General features: G+C 35.9%; 1 protein-coding gene across 2 annotated transcripts in view; it reads right to left on the reverse strand.

The window, feature by feature from the left end:
* The window catches only part of LOC123529570 (lysine-specific demethylase 7B-like), a 61,522-nt gene extending 43,832 nt beyond the window's left edge, over window positions 1-17,690 (reverse strand). Inside the window, exons 1-9 of one of the 2 annotated variants that reach the window (XM_045309942.2) lie at window positions 17,553-17,690; window positions 8,991-9,076; window positions 7,881-7,936; window positions 6,696-6,754; window positions 6,211-6,374; window positions 5,078-5,219; window positions 3,260-3,461; window positions 2,015-2,265; window positions 1,300-1,406 (exon numbers count right to left, since the gene is read on the reverse strand). In XM_045309942.2, the coding sequence (XP_045165877.2) occupies window positions 1,300-1,406; window positions 2,015-2,265; window positions 3,260-3,461; window positions 5,078-5,219; window positions 6,211-6,374; window positions 6,696-6,754; window positions 7,881-7,936; window positions 8,991-9,076; window positions 17,553-17,662 (1,177 nt within the window). In that variant the 5' untranslated portion in view covers window positions 17,663-17,690. The remainder of the gene's footprint in view (window positions 1-1,299; window positions 1,407-2,014; window positions 2,266-3,259; window positions 3,462-5,077; window positions 5,220-6,210; window positions 6,375-6,695; window positions 6,755-7,880; window positions 7,937-8,990; window positions 9,077-17,552) is intronic. The other variant, XM_045309943.2, reaches the window with a different exon arrangement.
* Window positions 17,691-18,232: the final 542 nt, after the last annotated feature.

Genomic DNA, 18,232 nt, shown 5'->3' on the forward strand with positions numbered 1-18,232 from the left:
AGAAGATTTTTAAAGCTTTTTCCTATATAAGTCTATATAAAACTTGGGACCCCCAGGGCAGGGCCTCTTTTCACCCAATGGGTACAATTTGAACAATTTTGGTTGAGGACCATAAGACAATGCTACAAACCAAATATCAAAGGTCTAAGTGTTGTGGTTTCAGACAAGAAGTTTTTTAAACTTTTTTTCCTATATAGGTCTATGTAAAAATTGGGACCCCCGGGGCGGGGCCATATTTGACCCTAGGGGAATAATTTGAACAATCTTGGTAGAGGACCACTAGATGATGCTACATACCAAATATCAAAGCCCTAGGCCATGTAGTTTTGTACAAGAAAATTTTCAAAGTTTTCCCTATATAAGTCTATATAAACAATGTGACCCCCGGAGTGGGGCCATATTTGACCCTAGGGGGTTAATTTGAACAATTTTGGTAGAGGGCCACTAGATGATGCTACGCACCAGACATCAAAGCCCTAGGCCCTGTGGATTTGGACAAGAAGATTTTTAAAGTTTTTTCTTTCGGTTGCCATGGCAACCAGAGTTCTGTATGGAATGAAATTCTTTTAACAATTTTGAAAGGGGACCACCCAAGGCTCATTCCTGTGAAGTTTGGTGTAATTCTGCCTAGTGGTTTTCAAGAAGATTTTTTTCGAAAATGTTGACGGACACACGACGAACGACTGACACCGCACAACGGACATTGACCGGTCACAAAAGCTCACCATGAGCCTTTGGCTCAGGTGAGCTAAAAATGGACTGTTATGAAAAACTTAACTGATTTCCAAGTCCAACAAGAACCATAATTCAGCCAAAATAGTTGACAGAGTTATGTACTCTAGCCTACAGATAGGGACTGTTATAATAAACAATGCTAAAAATGAAAAACTTAACCAAGCTTTTTAAGTTAAATGGGGCCATAATTCAGCCAAAATCCTTGATGAAGGTATGCACTCTTGCCTAAAACTGGACATGGTGATGGTACACGTATGTTGAAAGTTTCAAAGCTTTATCTCAAAAGACTTTGTCAAAATATGGACTGGTTTAATAAACTTAACTAAGGTGTGGTGCCAACGCCGTAGTGAGCAGGATAGTTCTACTTATTCTTCAAATAGTCGAGCTAAAAAGGCCATAATTCTGACAATATGCAAGCAAGTTACGGTAACTAAGTTGTCTAATAACAATAATTGATCAGAAACCAGTGTTCAAGCAGACAGACGGACAAGAGAAAACAATATAATGCCTTCCTTTTCCAAAATGGGCATGAAAATATACAAACTTTGCAACAAACTATTTTACCTCTCATTGTGTCAAGGATCTGCTTTGCCGCATACCAATTAATTGTTTCATACGAAGGGAACAGATACTTCTCTGACGTTTTCACCCGTTTCTCTATTGCATAAACCCTGATCAAAATGTAAAAAGAGATAAAAAATCAATTATCTGAGTGAAACACATTAACTGAAAAATCAATCACCTTTAATGTATGCACCGGACATATATTTTTGTGATTATCACAGAAATAACTACCAGTAATTTCCTTATTCACTGTTTTAAATGCAAATAATGAAAATAAAAAAAAATCATTTTATTCATCAAAGCCTCTGCATAAGGTATATTCCCAATAGTTAGTATAACAATCAGTAAAGCTATGTTTCTGATATTTCCTATTCTGTTTAATTTTAAGCTGAATTTTATCTAAAATTAACTCTTCAACATTTCTGATTTTAAACTATGCAGATAACTTTATAGAAATATATCAAATGTATGATTCATACACATTAAAATATTTGTCTTAAAGTAACTACTCTAAGTGACAGACTTCAGGTAATTTCACCTAGTCTATTGGAATGTACGTATTCTTGTATTTAACTTTAACTTCAACACCAACTGTTCAAGAGTAATTATCTTAAAATTATTATTTTTGGCTTCAATGACTGAATATACTGCCATAGCCATCTTTAACCATACAAACACATGTATACGAAACATATCTATTTAACTGAAAACTTACTCAAGCTGTAAAGGAATGTTGTAATTATGAAGAAAATTTCCTCCAAAAACAAGGGAATCTATCGGTGTAAAGACAGCATGGATCCATCCAGTTGGTATGAAGATAGTGTGTCCTTGTTTGACAACACATTTATAGCATTTGTCAACCTGATCGCCGAAGAAAAGCTCACTTTGATTGGATGCACTAAGCCATGTCTCATACAGGCATAGATTAGCATTTGTTGGACGAATCAAGAAGAAAACTTTCTCTCCCTGTCAACAATAGATAAATAAAAACTACATGTACATTGCAGTCGTAAAATGTCTGCTTTGATTTTCTGACAGGTAGTTTTTCTTTCATTATTTTCTTTTTTAAATACATCAGAAGAGATCCAATCCAGACATATATAAGAATGGTTTGGCAAACTATTTAAATCTTTTCATAAAAAAGTTGTTTCGTTTCGCCAAACATAGACGATCTACTTTTGATTTCAAAAACTACAAGAAAATACAATTTAATGTTTTGCCGATTTGTTTATTTCTCGAAAAATAAGAATTAAAATCATTTTTAATATCAGTAGTAACTAAACAAACCAGTAAGAGCTTCTTCTTCCGATAATTTATCTGTTTACTGACTGCAAAATTCAACCCACGCAAAGTTTATAGAAATCATACGATGCATGTTTACGTTCAATGTGGGAGAATTAAGACTGATCGGCTATGTTACCTAACGCATCCAGACGATTCAGATTTTGTTTTTAAAAAAGCATTGTGTGCGTTTCTGTAATTTAATATACGCTTAGAAATTATTAGACATGCGTATTTGCATTATTTCTATACGTAATTTACGCTAATACGCATCTTATCTGGAGCCCTGCTGGAACTATTTTTTGTCTTTCGCTGGATGTTACCCAAGCTTTGTAAGCCTGCCCAATTCTTAAAATGCACATTCATGCTTAATGAGTTACATTCGAGAATTGCACAATTACAAGTCATTAATATGACATATTACATCGTATATTGGTCATAGCAAAGGGAATTGACACAACTTAACTTCATTCATGCAGTGAACTGTTTGAAGTTTGAGAAATCTAATGGAACTACATCCCTTTACTGTGTTATTTGGTCCATTTAGAGAATCGTTGGATAGCAAGGACTTGTCAGCCGACTCAATAAAAAACCATCTGGTTCCACACTTTGAAATTTTCCATCTAAGTAAACACAAATACAGAAAAACTTCAAAAACAGATGCAAGTTAAAAACTTACCCTGAGCACATGATACCAAACAGAAGTTCCACCAAAGTCAATATGGAAATCTGTAAAGCTATCTCGCACACCCATCAGGCAGTATTTGTGTACCTCAGGTTTCGTATATGTACAGTCATCAGGTAGCGTCTCTGGCCAGACTCCATTAGATACCCAGCTCACCTCCCTCACTGCTCTTGGTACGTTAACCAGGTCAGACAACCTACCAAGTGAGGGATTATCAACTTAATATAATATCAATTTATATCAAAATATATATAAAACAGATGAAAAAAGTTGAAGAAAATAATCTGTCCTCAATTTTAAGCTGATCAATAGTACCAATCAAAAAGCTACAGACAACCTACAATTCACCCTAAGTTGGATAATTCGAACACAACCTTTTGCTGGAAATCATCATCAGGCCCCGTTAGAATCTCTATATAATGTACATGTTCAATGGCTAAAACTGCCGATAACTCGAACAGATTTTTACAGTCAATAGAGTTTAAGCAAACAAAATTCTACTGTATATGACTTGGCACCTAGAAATAGTCTAATGATAGTCATTTTCTAATAAAACTATTTCTACATGCATGTAAATAGTAACAAATCTGTAATATGTTTACATGATTACTTTTACAGTGTGACAGTATTAACATGATCTGGTTGGAAATATTCACACTGATTCCCAACACAATCACAACTTTAAATTTCTGTTTGGGATATTATACAGTCAAAGTAGAATATGATACAGCATCCATTAAGGTTTAGAATTAGGCCTTGAGAAACAAAAATCAAACAACACCAAATCATAGAAAGACAGAGTTGTTTGACATGAAAATTGAACAGCATGTAAAGTACGTATATTACTTTACGAAACAAGTGTCAGTATACTGACAGAAACATTGAATTACGGAAAAGGACTGCCTAAAGGGGCCCCACTTCGGGACAGTCAAACGCCTTTAAAAACTCACCATTTTCAAAGAACTGTTACACATGTTCGTTTGATGCATTTGCAATAGCGTGCGAGTGGTGAAATTTCGCATAACAAGGTGGAACACAGTTTTCAGCAATTGCTTATCTTTAGTTCTTTAGAAATGGTATTCATTTTCAAAGGGACACAACTTTTTCCGAATATTTTAAGTACAAAATGGTATTCATTTTCAAAGGGAGACATTTTTTCCAAATATTTTAAGTATTCTTTGAGAAAAAGTTGTCTCCCTTTGAAAATGAATGCCATTTGTAAAGAAATAAAAGATAAACAATTATTGAAAACTGTCTTCCACCTTGTTATATGAAATTTCACCACTCGCACGCTATTGCAAATGCATCAAAACGTACATGTGTAACAGTTCTTTGAAAATGGTGTTTTTAAAGGCGTCTGACTGTCCGGAAGTGGGGCCCCTTTAGGTAGTCCTTTTTTGGAATTTAATGTTTATATCAGTATACTGACACTTGTTTCGTAAAGTAATATACATGTTTTACATGCTGTTCAATTTTCGAGTTAAGTAACTCTTTCTTTCAATGATTTGGTGTTGTTTCATTTTTGTTTCTCAAGGCGTATTTCTAAGCCTTAACATTCCACTGCTAAAAACACCGAAGTTGAGTTTCAAGATGCATGCATATTGCATTTACACCTACATGCCAGAAACTCCTTATGAATTGCACATGTATTCTACACATTTCTTACCTTAGATTTAGGTTCTGAAAGCGTATCTTAAATGCATCCAGCTAATTAGTGTGTTAGAAATTTTTGATTTTTGAAATCCTGTATGTACATGAAAGCTCTAGCCATTTTATTGTTTCATTCAAACTCAAATCCTGTTATTGTCATACCTGGTTTTTGAGAACTCTAAACTGATAACATTGAAGATTTTATCTCTGTTTGGACTGTTGTAATAGTCTGTCCATTCCCTCATCAACATTTTATAGTCCTCTTGTCTCGATACATCTATAACATCAATCTCTCTCATTGAACCTGTTTCATACAGAGACGCAACTTAAAGCTCTTCAATAACACAAAATACCATACCAGTTTCATCAAAACTCTCAAAGATTTGCCAATTTGGGGAATGATTCCTTACCAGCACTGAATGACAGAATTATTATCTTAGCTAGCATTTTGCACTAAGAGTTACGATAAGGTCATAACTTTCAATATCTAGTATATCTGGTACATGTCTTCATCTTCCCTTCATTAAAACAATTTGAGCCACGCCATGGGAAAACCAACATAGTGGCTTTGCGACCAGCATGGATCCAGACCAGCCTGCGCATTTGCGCAGTCTGGTCAGGATCCATGCTGTTCGCTAACGGTTTCTCTAATTGCTATAGGCTTTGAAAGCGAACAGCATAGATCCTGACCAGACTGTGTGGATGCGCAGGCTGGTCTGGATCCATGCTGGTCGCAAACCCACTATGTTGGTTTTCTCATGGCATGGCTCATTTCTCCTTCTATTAAAACACAATGCTCATAATCATGTTTTCTTTCAATGTATGAACTTCCTTCAGCAAAACTACAATGAAATAAGATGGTACTCAATATGAAAAACCAAAGTCTCTGACCAAATATAGTACAACAGAGTCTTCCTACAGAATGTCAGCAAAATAAGCAAGAGAAGGCATTCAAAATGAATTGAGCTGTGTCATGAGAAAACCAACATAGTGGGTTTGCATCCAGCATGGATCCGGACCAGCCTGCGCATCTGCGCAGTCTGGTCAAGATCCATGCTGTCTGTTATTAGTTTCTCTAATTCCATTAGGCTTTGAAAGCGAACAGCATGGATCCTTACCAGACTGCGCGGATGTGCAGGCTGGTTTTGAACCATGCTGGTAGCAAAGCCACTATGCTGGTTTTCTCATGGCACGGCTCAATTTATACTGTCTTGGGAGTCCAGGAACTGCAGTACAGTGCCATATAAACTTTCAATATTCAAAAATCTTAGTACCTAAAATAAGCTCTGACTTACCCACATAATCTTCCACATCCTGAATGGTGAAAGTGGGAGGTGGTAATGTCATACCAAGGTCTTCTGTACTTTCAAACAACAATGGAATATCGAAACCATGCTTGTCAAAATATGTCTTGCCAATAGCACTACCAGGCAATCGCAACAAAGGTATTTCATCAGCTCTGAAATAAAATAATTTTTTGCTAATTGGTAACTGAAAACTAAAATTTCACACTGAAATGATACCCTGCAAACAAGATGTTCTTGTATTCCACAAACATCAGGACAAGTAAATTTACTTCAAATTTGTCAATACAATAATGGCTATAATGTTGAAATGTTAATAAAAATTGTGTGAAATCAAAGGGTCTTTAAGATGAATATCAGCTTCTGAAAATTAAAAGTCTACATTTTCAGTATTTTATTTCAGCAAGAATTTCTTTGTAGTTAATAAATGTGATTAAATACATGTGCAGTATAATGTAACAAAAAAAAGAACCAACGAGGGAAAAGTCCTTCCTTTTAATTCTTTGATAAACACAACAGTCCCAGTCTGTACAGCCTGAAAAAGATAAATTTGTAAACAATAATATATAGTTATCAGGAAGCATTTTGCTATCTAAAATATACAGATCAGTGGATGCAATATGCCTAGATTTTCCCCCGAGCCCTTATGGAGTCACAGGAAAAATTTCATAATTTTCTATAGAACCATTATACAAACAAGTAGAACATAGCCGACAAAATCTAGTAAGAAAGTCAGAATCAAATGTTGTTGTCCCTGCAGTTTTTCACAATGTTTCTCAGAAATAATGTGGTTCCATGTTACAATCTATGCTGAATACTAATGCCTTGACTTTGTACGGTGAGAGTACCAACTTATCTCAAGGAATTTTGCTGATGTTTTAACAAATAAGAAACACGTGTTCATCTTATTCTAGCATAAAACATAACAAGAGGGCCATGAAGGCCCTGTATAGCTCATCTGACCTATTTAGTTTAATTTTATTGTAATCATTACACAAGACATTATGGTAATTATGTACATCAAGTCAAATTATTGACGACGGACGGCGGACACAGGGCGATCACTAAAGCTCGCCTATGAGCACTTTGTGCTCAGGTGAGCTAAAAAGCAAAAAAAAAAAAAAAAAACTTGAATAAACTGCCTCTAATGTTTTTGACACAGACAAGAACATCAGCACTGTCTGGTTACATTGTTGTCATTTGAATTATGTGCTAATTTGACACAAAACATTTATCTACTGTTGTGTAAAAAAATTGTGTTAATAGGCTCAAAGCAAACTTGTGAGACATTAATTCTTCTTTTAAAACAACCCCTGAAAAAATTTAAACGGCAGTTTTATGCTAGAATAAGAAAAGAGCTTATATCAAGATTTTCTAGAATGTTTATCTTGTTTGAATACTAACAGCACTATAGATTGCTAGGTCTCACCTTGCAACATTTTACTGACAAAAAAAAAATGCAAAAACCGACAAAAGATTAAGATAACATGAGTTCATTTCATTCTAGACAGAATAGTGATTTCCCATTTTATGTCATTCAACATTAATCCATAAATCAGCAAACCAATGAAAGTTATTAAGCCATGAGAGACCATTACTTTTCTAATATTCATCAAAAGCTGTTTGTAACAAGAAGTCTACTTTCTAGGTAAACTGCTCACCTTTGTGGCTCCACTGTCTGAGTAGTCATGTCTGTGCCAATTTCTTCTCTGTTTTACTGAAAATGAAAAACGTCCTTACTGATCATAAGGTTCTTGTGAAATTTCTATATTTTTAAACAAAATATTCAGTTTTAAAGGGAACATTTTCTCTCTCTCAAAAAATATAAAATGTGGGCACTGTGAAATTAACCAGAGTCACAAACTTGTAGCAATTTTGAAAGATATCCCTATAAATAACAGAAATGGTAATGAACTGTTTTAACACTTTTTAAATACTGGAGAAAATCAACATTTTTCATGCCTCCTTACCAATTTGATCCACTCACTTTATTTTAATTTTCAATGTCATTCTATACCAAATCATGCTGAAAAAGTTCACCCTGAAAGTGGGTGTGCAGTTTCAAGAGACACTTTGCAAATGTAATAACTTGACAGTAAAACATTGTACTTTATCAACCCAAGGAAGTGAAATTTTATAAGACATGTCAGCCACCAGGACCCCAACTTTTGGGGACAGGTACCCATACCCACAGGAAGGGCAATTTTTCGTTGTTTTAAGACGAAAAGGAGAATTTTAGTCATTATATATGTTACTACTTTTCACACTTATTAATACTGTTTTTCAATCATTTCTATCAAATGTATACTTACTAATACTGTTTTCAATCATTTATAACAAATGTAACTATATTGCAGCTGAGCAGTAACCTTCCTAAGAGGCACTATAATATAACCACTTGAAAGACAGTTCTTTTTTGTTTTGTTTTCGAGGGGAATTTTCTTCTGAGAAAGGGAAAAAAATACTATTTTATGAGGGGAATGGGGCCCATATTCGGCCACAAAAACGGCCAAAAGAGTGCCCTGGCCACAATTCAGGAACTTTGCTAGATAGAATTACTGACCTTTCGTAAGCGAGCTGGATGACATTCTAACATCAAAACACAGACTCTGAACCAACAGTGGTGAGGGGTAGGTGTTGAAACTAATCAAGATAAACTTTTGTACTTCCTTCACAATGAGACTGAACTAAACCAGAATATCAGAATTGAGGAAAATTTTAATGTAGTAAGAATACAAAATTGAAAATACATGTTGTAACTTCAGACTTACAGACTAAAGGTCCATGATCTGTCTGGCAATTTGGACAGTGGTAGATTTCTATATCTGGTGCCTGATGCTCTAGAATACCAACACAGCTGAAATATATAAATATATAAAAACATTTCATATGTCAAGTCACACAGAAATTTCGATGAAAAATGGAACATAAAAAGTTAGTGTAATAATTTAAATTTATTAATAGTGGGCAGGTAAGGCTATGGTATTTAATATAAAGCCAAGTACAATGTACCTAATTGCTGCACCGAATCGCTCAAAGCAATAGGAAAGGAACATGATGAGGGTGAGATCAATTCAAATAAACAAAAAACAAGGAGCTGCGTTCAATAAATGCCTGATGCCCCGTGGCATCCTTGTCGATACAAAGCAACCCAAGTCCAAAACGAGGTCAAGTTCAAGGTCAAACTGAGGTCAGGTGATGTCTGAAGATGAGGAATGGTCACAGGTTACATCTGCATTAGTATCAAGTCATTCTAGATAGGGGTATTGATGCTAGACGAAACGGTCCCATTTGGTTAACCTCGTACGGATGGACGAACGGACAGGACAATCACTATATGCCTCCCACATCAGTAGATCCCGGGGGCATAAAAATGAGAAGAACACATGTTTGTAATAGTCTGTTGTTGCAGGGATCTGTGGGTGTGTTTGGCAGAATTCCTTGGTGGAGACCAAGGAGGTCTGAATGGGGGGAGGGGGGATCTAAGAAACCATATTAAGATATAACACGGCTTGACAAATCCACTCGTCCACTGGTAAATACCAATAAAACTTGGCTCCAGGTGAGAGGAACATTTACCAAAATATAATTAAATCTAATTAAAACGGAGTCATGCATAAGCCAGACAGCTAAAAGATCTACAAGGCAGTCTGAAAGGCAGCTATATTCCCCGCCACTGTTATGGATAGTGAAAGGTTGATTGTACTGGAAGGAACCATTAAACATTTGAGTTGTGACCTTGACCTTAAGTTGGCAGGGGTGAATTTTGAAATCTGCACACTGTCTTGATAAGAGGAATATTACAGCCAAGTCATATTAAAATCCTTCCCAAGGGGTTAAGGTGGTACAGAGCAGAGATGAAGGCTCAAACATTTGACCTAGAGTAGTGATCTTGACCCAACATGGCTGACTCATGAGTTCTGCACATTGGCTTGATGAGGTGATCAACTCACCTAAGTTTCATTTAAGTTCTTCAAGACGTTTAGGAGATACAGAGCGAACACAAAATAGAAGGCTCAAACAATTGACCATGAGTTGTGACCTTGACCTTAAGCCAACATGGCTGACTCATAAGCTCTGCATATCATCTTGGTGAGGTGATCATTTGACCCAAGTTTCTTAAAATTCCTTCAAGGGGTTTAGGAGATACAGGGCAGACACAAAATAGAAGGCTAAAACATTTGATCCTCAGTTGTGACCTTGACCCAACATGGCTGACACATGAGTTCTGTACATTGTCTTGATGAAGTGATCCTTTGGCCCAAGTTTCATGAAAATCCTTAAAGGGGTTTAGGAGATATAGAGTGGACACAAAATTGAAGGCTCAAACCTTTGACCTTGAGTAGTGACATCGAAACGACATGGCTGACTCATAAGTTCTGCATAATTATCATCTTGATGAGGTGATCATTTGACCAAAGTTTCTTAAAATTCCTTCAAGGGGTTTAGGAGATACAGGACAGACACAAAATGGAAGCCTAAAACATTTGACCCCCAGTTGCGACCTTGACCCAACATGGCTGACACATGAGTTCTGCACCTCGTCTTGATGAGATGATATTTGACCTAAGTTTCATGATTATCCTTCCAGGGGTTTAAGAGATACAGAGTGGACACAAAATTGAAGGCTAGAACCTTTGACCTTGCGTTGTGACCTTTACCTTGAGACTACATGGCTGACTCATGGGTTCTGCACATTGTCTTGATGGGGTGATCATTTGATCCAAGTTTGATGAAATCCTTCAAGGGGTTTAGGAGATACAGAGCGGACACGAAATGTTACCGACAGACAGACGAAGACCATTCCTATGACCCCCAACCACTTGTGGGATTAAAAATTGAAGTTGTTTTCTTGTTCTTAACTCTTGTTCACCCTCAGTTCTGGTATGGCATTGTGTTTGCATTAGCAAGATGTTCGACAGCCGGTAACACAAATGCTGTTTGTAAAAATCAACCAGAGTGCCAGAATGTCACAATATACACCCATCACAGCAAATTTCTTTACTCTAGCACCTGTACTTGCAAATGGAGTTTTAATTTTGTGGTTATTTAGTAATCATTGTAAGTCTTTTGTTTTTCTAAGTCCACAAAAAAAACTCCTTACCAGGCAGAGATACCTTAAAATACACCTAAAATTGGAAAGTTATATCTATGTTGTACCACAGAAAAGTGGTCTTGTTTTTTCCCTACTGTCAATTATAAAAATGTTACAATATAAGTTATTTATAGTAACAACTAAGGGAAGTTAATCTTTAAAAAAAAAAAAAAAAAAAAAAAAAAATCCAAAACAAATGGAAGTCCATAAAAAAATCTTTACCAGGTAGAGATTGGTCAAAATACACCTCAAAATTGGATGTAGCATGCATCTTGTACTCAGAAAAGTGGTCTCAATTTTTCGCTACGACTAGTAATGAAAAAGTTACAATATAAGCTATTTATAGTAACAACAAAGGGAAGTAATTCTAAAGAAGGGAACTGCCCATGAAACTTCGTCTCATGATGGTGAATCACTGTGCCAAGTTACATCAAAATCCCTCCACGCATGAAGAAGAAATGCCTCGGACAAAGTCATTCTTGTATCTGATCTTTGGCCTCTAAGTGTGACCTTGACCTTAGACCTAGGGACCTGGTTCCTGCGCATGACACTCCGTCTCGTGGTGGTGAACATTTGTTCCAAGTTATATCAAAATCCCTCTATGCATGAAGAAGAAATGCTCCGGACAAGGTTTTCATTCTTGTATCCTTTGACCTCTAAGTGTGACCTTGACCTTAGACCTAGGGACCTGGTTCTTGCGCATGACACTCCGCCTCGTGGTGGTTCAAACATTTGTGCCAAGTTATATCAAAATCCCTCCATGCATGAAGAAGAAATGCTCCGGACAAAGTTTTCTTTCTTGTATCCTTTGACCTCTAAGTGTGACCTTGACCTTAGACCTAGGGACCTGGTTCTTGCGCATGACACTCCGTCTCATGATGATGAACAATTGTGCCAACTTTCATCAAAATCCCCCCATGCATGAAGACTTTGACCTCTAAGTGTGACCTTGACCTTAGACCTAGGGACCTGGTTCTTGCGCATGACACTCCGTCTCATGATGGTGAACAACTGTGCCAAGTTTCATCAAAATCCCTCTATGCATGTAGAAGATATGCTCCAGAAAAAGTCTGTGGATGCCGCCCGCCCGTCCGCCAGGGGCGTTCCCATAATACATCCCGTTTTTTAAACGGGCGTATAAAAAGGTAAGGCAAGAACAGACTGTAACATGACAGTGTCCAACAAATCAATTGCCCCGAGCCCACAGGCTACCAGAAATTTTCGTCTGGCTACCAAAAAAATCCGGAAGTAAGCCCGCCGGGCAACCATAAATCTAAAGCATCAGTAGCCCGATCATTATTGATTTACAAATATATTATCCGGTCAGTTACTCGATTTCAGCTTGCAATAAACAACAACTGACCATGTGTAACGATTATCCGGTCGTAACTGGTTCAAACTAGTTTATATTTAACCCCGCCCATTATCAACGGTAGCTGCAGAAACAGTCTCACTCTTCCCGCTGATTTTTTTTATCTACTAATTACGTCACAGCGAGTGCATAAATAACAAGAATCATTGAAGTGTTAATATTTATTGATAAAGGGTATTGATCCATAAAAAGAGGAAAAACACGACAAAAACTCGCCAATTAATGACTTATCCGTAAGCGGCCAGCTGATCACCGAGCACGTGAAAAGTGCCCTATAAAATTTCTTCATGCAAGCTTTAAATTACACCATTGTTTACTATATAATAAGTATATAACTAAGCAGTCTGGTCCTACCGTAATTTTAACTAGAAAATCCAGTTTTTAATGAATTTCGAAGGCAAATATGAGTTTAGAATGTCCGTTCACGATTCTAATAACACTCGATGTCGTATGCAAATTTTCCATATTAATCCCTTCAAAAAAGCTATCAGTTTAATTTTTTATGATAATTAACATCAAAATTTGAGGAACTATCTCTGGTTTACATTAGTGAGTCAAGTAATCTGAGTGAAAACCACTTTCACACAACATTCTGAAAGTGTACCAGTATCCGAATAGTATATTTTGGATATATATCTTTTTTACAGACTGTTTTAACATGTTTCTGTTAATGAAATATTGATGAAAGACCCAATCAACACAACATGAATTTTGATAAATATTAGTGTAAAACGTAACCTGAAACAGACCTTTTTATTATGTTGTAACATGATCTTGGTTTCAAACTTAAAGGCCCTCCACAATTTCATATTTATATGAATAAGTTGACATCCTTGGTGACATTTTCTAAGCAAAAGACTTGAATACTTTGACAAAAATATAAAGTAATTTAAAAACCCTTGGTAAACACTGGTAACGGTTTTGAGAAGATATCATTTACAACTTTATTCAGTAATAAGTATTCACAATTAATGCAATGATCATAAATGTAATGAATACTTAACTGTAAACATCTAGAAAAGCTTTTTTTGGAGCTCTAGAAATAACACTAAATTTAACAAGAGTCAATTGGTACAAATGTACCAGTTAAAATTTCTATGAATAAAGAGAATGAAATATTGACCTTTTTTCTGTTTTCCATCATTCTTAACAATAGGGGTCTGTAACAATATCTGGACAATATCAACATCAAAATAAACAGTTATTGTCATTCACATATATATAGACTCTTATTTCTGGTATTAAAGAAAAAACATCAACGAAATGCCTTTCAAACACACTGGATCCCGGAAGGATACAAGAACATAAAGATAAAATTATAGAGTATAAGAAAAAATATATGTTCAAACAGTGTCAAAAGTTTAATTATAAACCCCGAGCGCTTTCGGCTTTTTAAAAAAGCCTTTTTCAAGGGTAGCATAAATCAAAACAACACAGCAACGGCGTAAATACCGCCTGTATAGTTCGATATATAAAAATATATGTTCAAACAGTGTCAAAAGTTTAATTATAAACCCGAGCGCTTTCGGCTTTTTGAAAAAGCCCTTTTCAAAGGTAGCATAAATCAAAACAACACAGCAACAGCGTAAATACCGCCTGTATAGTTCGATATATAAATACTGAAAAAGGCTTTTTTAAAAAGCTGAAAGCGCTCGGGTTTATAATTAATCTTTTGACACTGTTTGAACATATATTTTTCTCATACTCTCTCTCTCTCTATATATATATATATATATACTATTACGATATGAATGTGTCTGGGGAACTGAAACAAACACATGGGTTTATTTTGATGTTTTTAAACTTATTTACCAAACACTGTTACAGACCCTTTTGATTCTCACATCTCAGTAAGTCGGGTTCGGATAGAGCAAGAAGAACTTTCGGGGTTTAAATTGCTGGGCAACTACAAAAAAAATGCTGGGCTACCTGAAAAAAATTCTGGCAAAATGATAAATTTGTCGGACACTGCATGACAAGTTGAAGTGAAAATTCTAGGCAGCTCGTATAGCAAGATGCAGGGATCGAATTTAACATCTTTTCCCACTAGCAAGTTTTTGCTAGTGCCATTTTTTTCCACTAGCAAAATGATGGGTTCCACTACATTTAAAGCTGTTTATGTGCTATTTATTAAATTGTTTTGTTGTTGTTTGGTTTCATATAAAAGTTCACGGTCCGGACAGGCCGGTGACTTTCTGGTTTCAAAAGTACGATACAAACCAAAGTACTCATGATTCTTTGGACTTTTGATTAGACTCGGAAGTTTTAGGTTTTTTCAGGTCACTGCCCCTGGTGTTGCTAGCATTTTCGGTCTCCGCGAGCCTTTTTTGCACAAAGCAACTTGTTATTTTCCTCTCCATTTCTGCAGAACTTTGCGTATCACTGACCAAAATGAAATTAAATATTGTCTAGACACTTAAGATATACGATAATTACATTTGTATAAAGTGACAAACGTCTCAAGCAGTCACATGATTATTGGTAAATAAACTACCCAAAAGGAGTTTTTAAAGAGAAAAGGACAGTTTGATCGAATCCCTTGATTTTCGAAAATGATCGTGAAAATATTCGAATGCCATGATTTTCTACTCGCACTTCTTATTCTTACTCGAATTTCGACTGCTAAATTCCATCCCTGAAGACGAGTTGTTTCACTAAATTTGTCAAGCCCTGTATAAGATAATTTTTTAGTGTGTGAAGCACGTTAAATCTATTAACTAAGACTTCTGGTAAGAATAAAATTATTTTTCTTTCTTTTTTATTGGTCTTAACAGATTTTTTTGTCAATACAAGAAAATACTTTTCAGACAGGGGAATGGGTCAAATTTGACCCTTAGAAAAAACACCAGTTGTCTACTAATAACTATCAGATTCTAGAGGTAACAAATACACTTCCATTAAGGTTTAGGAGTATGTCATCAAAACACAGAAATATTTGACCAACAAGCATTATCTTTACCAACAATCTAGGCTACAAGTCCATTACTTTTTCTACCGTAGTGTTCTGTTAGACTGGATGTATACTTAAATATTCTCATAAAGTTGATGAATGCTATTTGTTAAGAAATAAAAATGAACAATTGTTGAAAATTGCATTCCACCTAGTTATATGTAATTTCAGCAAATTTTTTCTTTAATGCATCAAAATGAACATATTACAGTTAGCTTCATTTTCCATTTGATGACATATGAAAAATAACACAACAAGCGGACATTTTTAAAATGTATGTCAGAATGTCTGTTTGCATGCCAGCAAAAGAATGATATGAAAATTCATACAATAATTCAAGTCTAAATACAAATGTTATCAACCCCTCCTGTACGCTAAAATCCGCTATACCGTAAAGCACTGTATCCTTGCATGCCTGTGAGCCATCCCTTTAATGACTTCCAGCAAAAATGCATTTAAATTTTAATGGTTAAGGCAGGGGTCCTGAAATAAGCTGTCCGAGTTGTCCGATTCGTGGATTCCTCGGTCCGGACAAGCAGTTTTTAGAAGCTGGCTTGTCCGGGGACAAGTAAAATTTCCGTGGTAAACATTTTATGAAAACGAAACTAATCGGCGTCATCTGTGATTTCCGCATGCCTAAAGGCAATATCTAATCTGTTTGTGAACATTTATGACCCTTAAATTATCAAAACAAAATGTATGCAGCCATTTATAGGCATGTGGACTGGTTTACTACAATGAATGATCATTATTGGAAAATTATACCGTGAAGTTGAAAATGAGTGCCAGTCTGGGGATTCCCGTTATCTACATTCATTTTTGATTTAGCTAGGTTGGCGCTATGTAAAAAAGTTTAGTAGCAAAAATTTGTGGCTTAATTTTTCGAGTCGATTGTTCTGACATTTAACAACTCGGACAGCTTAGTTCAGGACCCCTGAAAGACCAGTGCAGTATTCAGTGAATGTTATGGGACCGGGGTAGAAATTCTAGGCATACTTAGACTATTTTTGTCAATGGCATGTGTTCAAGTGTTCTTAATTATTCTCTACTCACTAAACTTGCTAGTCATAACATACTTTCAAGTGGATGTTCTAGGCACTTAGTTTGCTAGTTATAACATATTTTCAAATGGATGGTTCGAGTCATAACGTAAAAACTTTATATAAGTCAAAATAGAAGTCAACAGAAGTGTATGTTTGTATTATTTGTTTATTTAGTAATGATAATGCTGATCCTTCCCTTTTTAAACTAAAAAGTACGGACAAGTTCTTCTTTGGTACGGACAAGTGGATTTGTGGGCCCAACTTGTCCGTGGACTAGTAGACTCTGAAAATATTTCAGGACCCCTGGTTAAGGACATTAGAAAAACCTCACTGTTTACTAAAAACATGTACGTTAAATGGCTTCTGCCAATCCGATCAGTGGACTTTTCATTATTCTTATGGGAGAGCCGTAAGAATAGCCTCAGAGGCTATTCCTACGGAACCGTAAGAATTGCCACTTCCTTAAAGTAAACCCTGGAAGAGAAAATACCAAGGTTCCTTGGGACTCGTACCCTGGGCCTCAAGATCTGTAGATGGACACTCCCATCGCTAAAGTGTTAATAAATCTACTGTCACTACATTTATTAAAAAATGCATCCTCGTAATTCTTTGTTTTCATTATCTTGTCTAAACAGAGTGTCAGAGCAGCCATGTGACACAAGTGTGCATGACAATAACAATCAATCAATGGTGTATTCAGGTACTTAAATAAGCAAATGTATTAATCTATCAGACCTCTTGCAGACTGTGTCTGTATTTAAAAATTACGACAGCATCTGCGATTATTGTTTGCAGCTTTGTTTTGAAAACAAGATGACCTACATATAAATTGTGCCTTAAATATAGAAAATTTGAAGTCCATTTTAAGCCCACCTTCCGTGGAACCAATCTTTGCATATGTCACACTCAATCATAAACTCATTTTCATTGTAGGGTTGTCTACAAATGCAATAAAGTGTGTCTTTATCTTCGTCTGACGCCATATTTGACAATTATGACAGTGGGAAGTTCGGAAGTGCGCATGCGCAATTACACAGACGCTTGTTTTTACAGACACGCGCAAAAGTTAGAGCACAACACAATTTTAACGTCGGATACGTACAACTTATACATTAAAGCTATTTTCCGACAAACACAAGTAAATAAGCTCAACATAAGGAAAACAATGCAAGAAATTGCATACTTGTGAATGTTAAAGCATATTTTAAGCAACACATACTGTATGTTGAAAGTGTGGCGCAAGTAATCGGTACGGCAGTATCTGTATCTGTAGGGTATATGCCTCTTTCTCGTAATTCCGAGCCTTCTCATTGATCCGAGCCTTTGGAAAATTTGCACTTGCAGCTATTTCCTGTTTCTAAATTTTATGTATGTTGTGGCAAATCATAAGACAGTTAAACAAAAATAAAGAGAAAATAGTATGCCCTTTTCTCGTTATTCCGAGCCCCTAAGCCGGGTTTTCAGTGCTGGTCAGTAGAAGATTTAAGTTTCAAAAGAGTTTTTGCTATAGTTCGGTACTCCAACATCTAAACTTATAAAATCCCCATGAAGAA

This window comes from Mercenaria mercenaria, chromosome 13 (genome assembly GCF_021730395.1).
Source record: "Mercenaria mercenaria strain notata chromosome 13, MADL_Memer_1, whole genome shotgun sequence".
Taxonomy (NCBI): domain Eukaryota; kingdom Metazoa; phylum Mollusca; class Bivalvia; order Venerida; family Veneridae; genus Mercenaria; species Mercenaria mercenaria.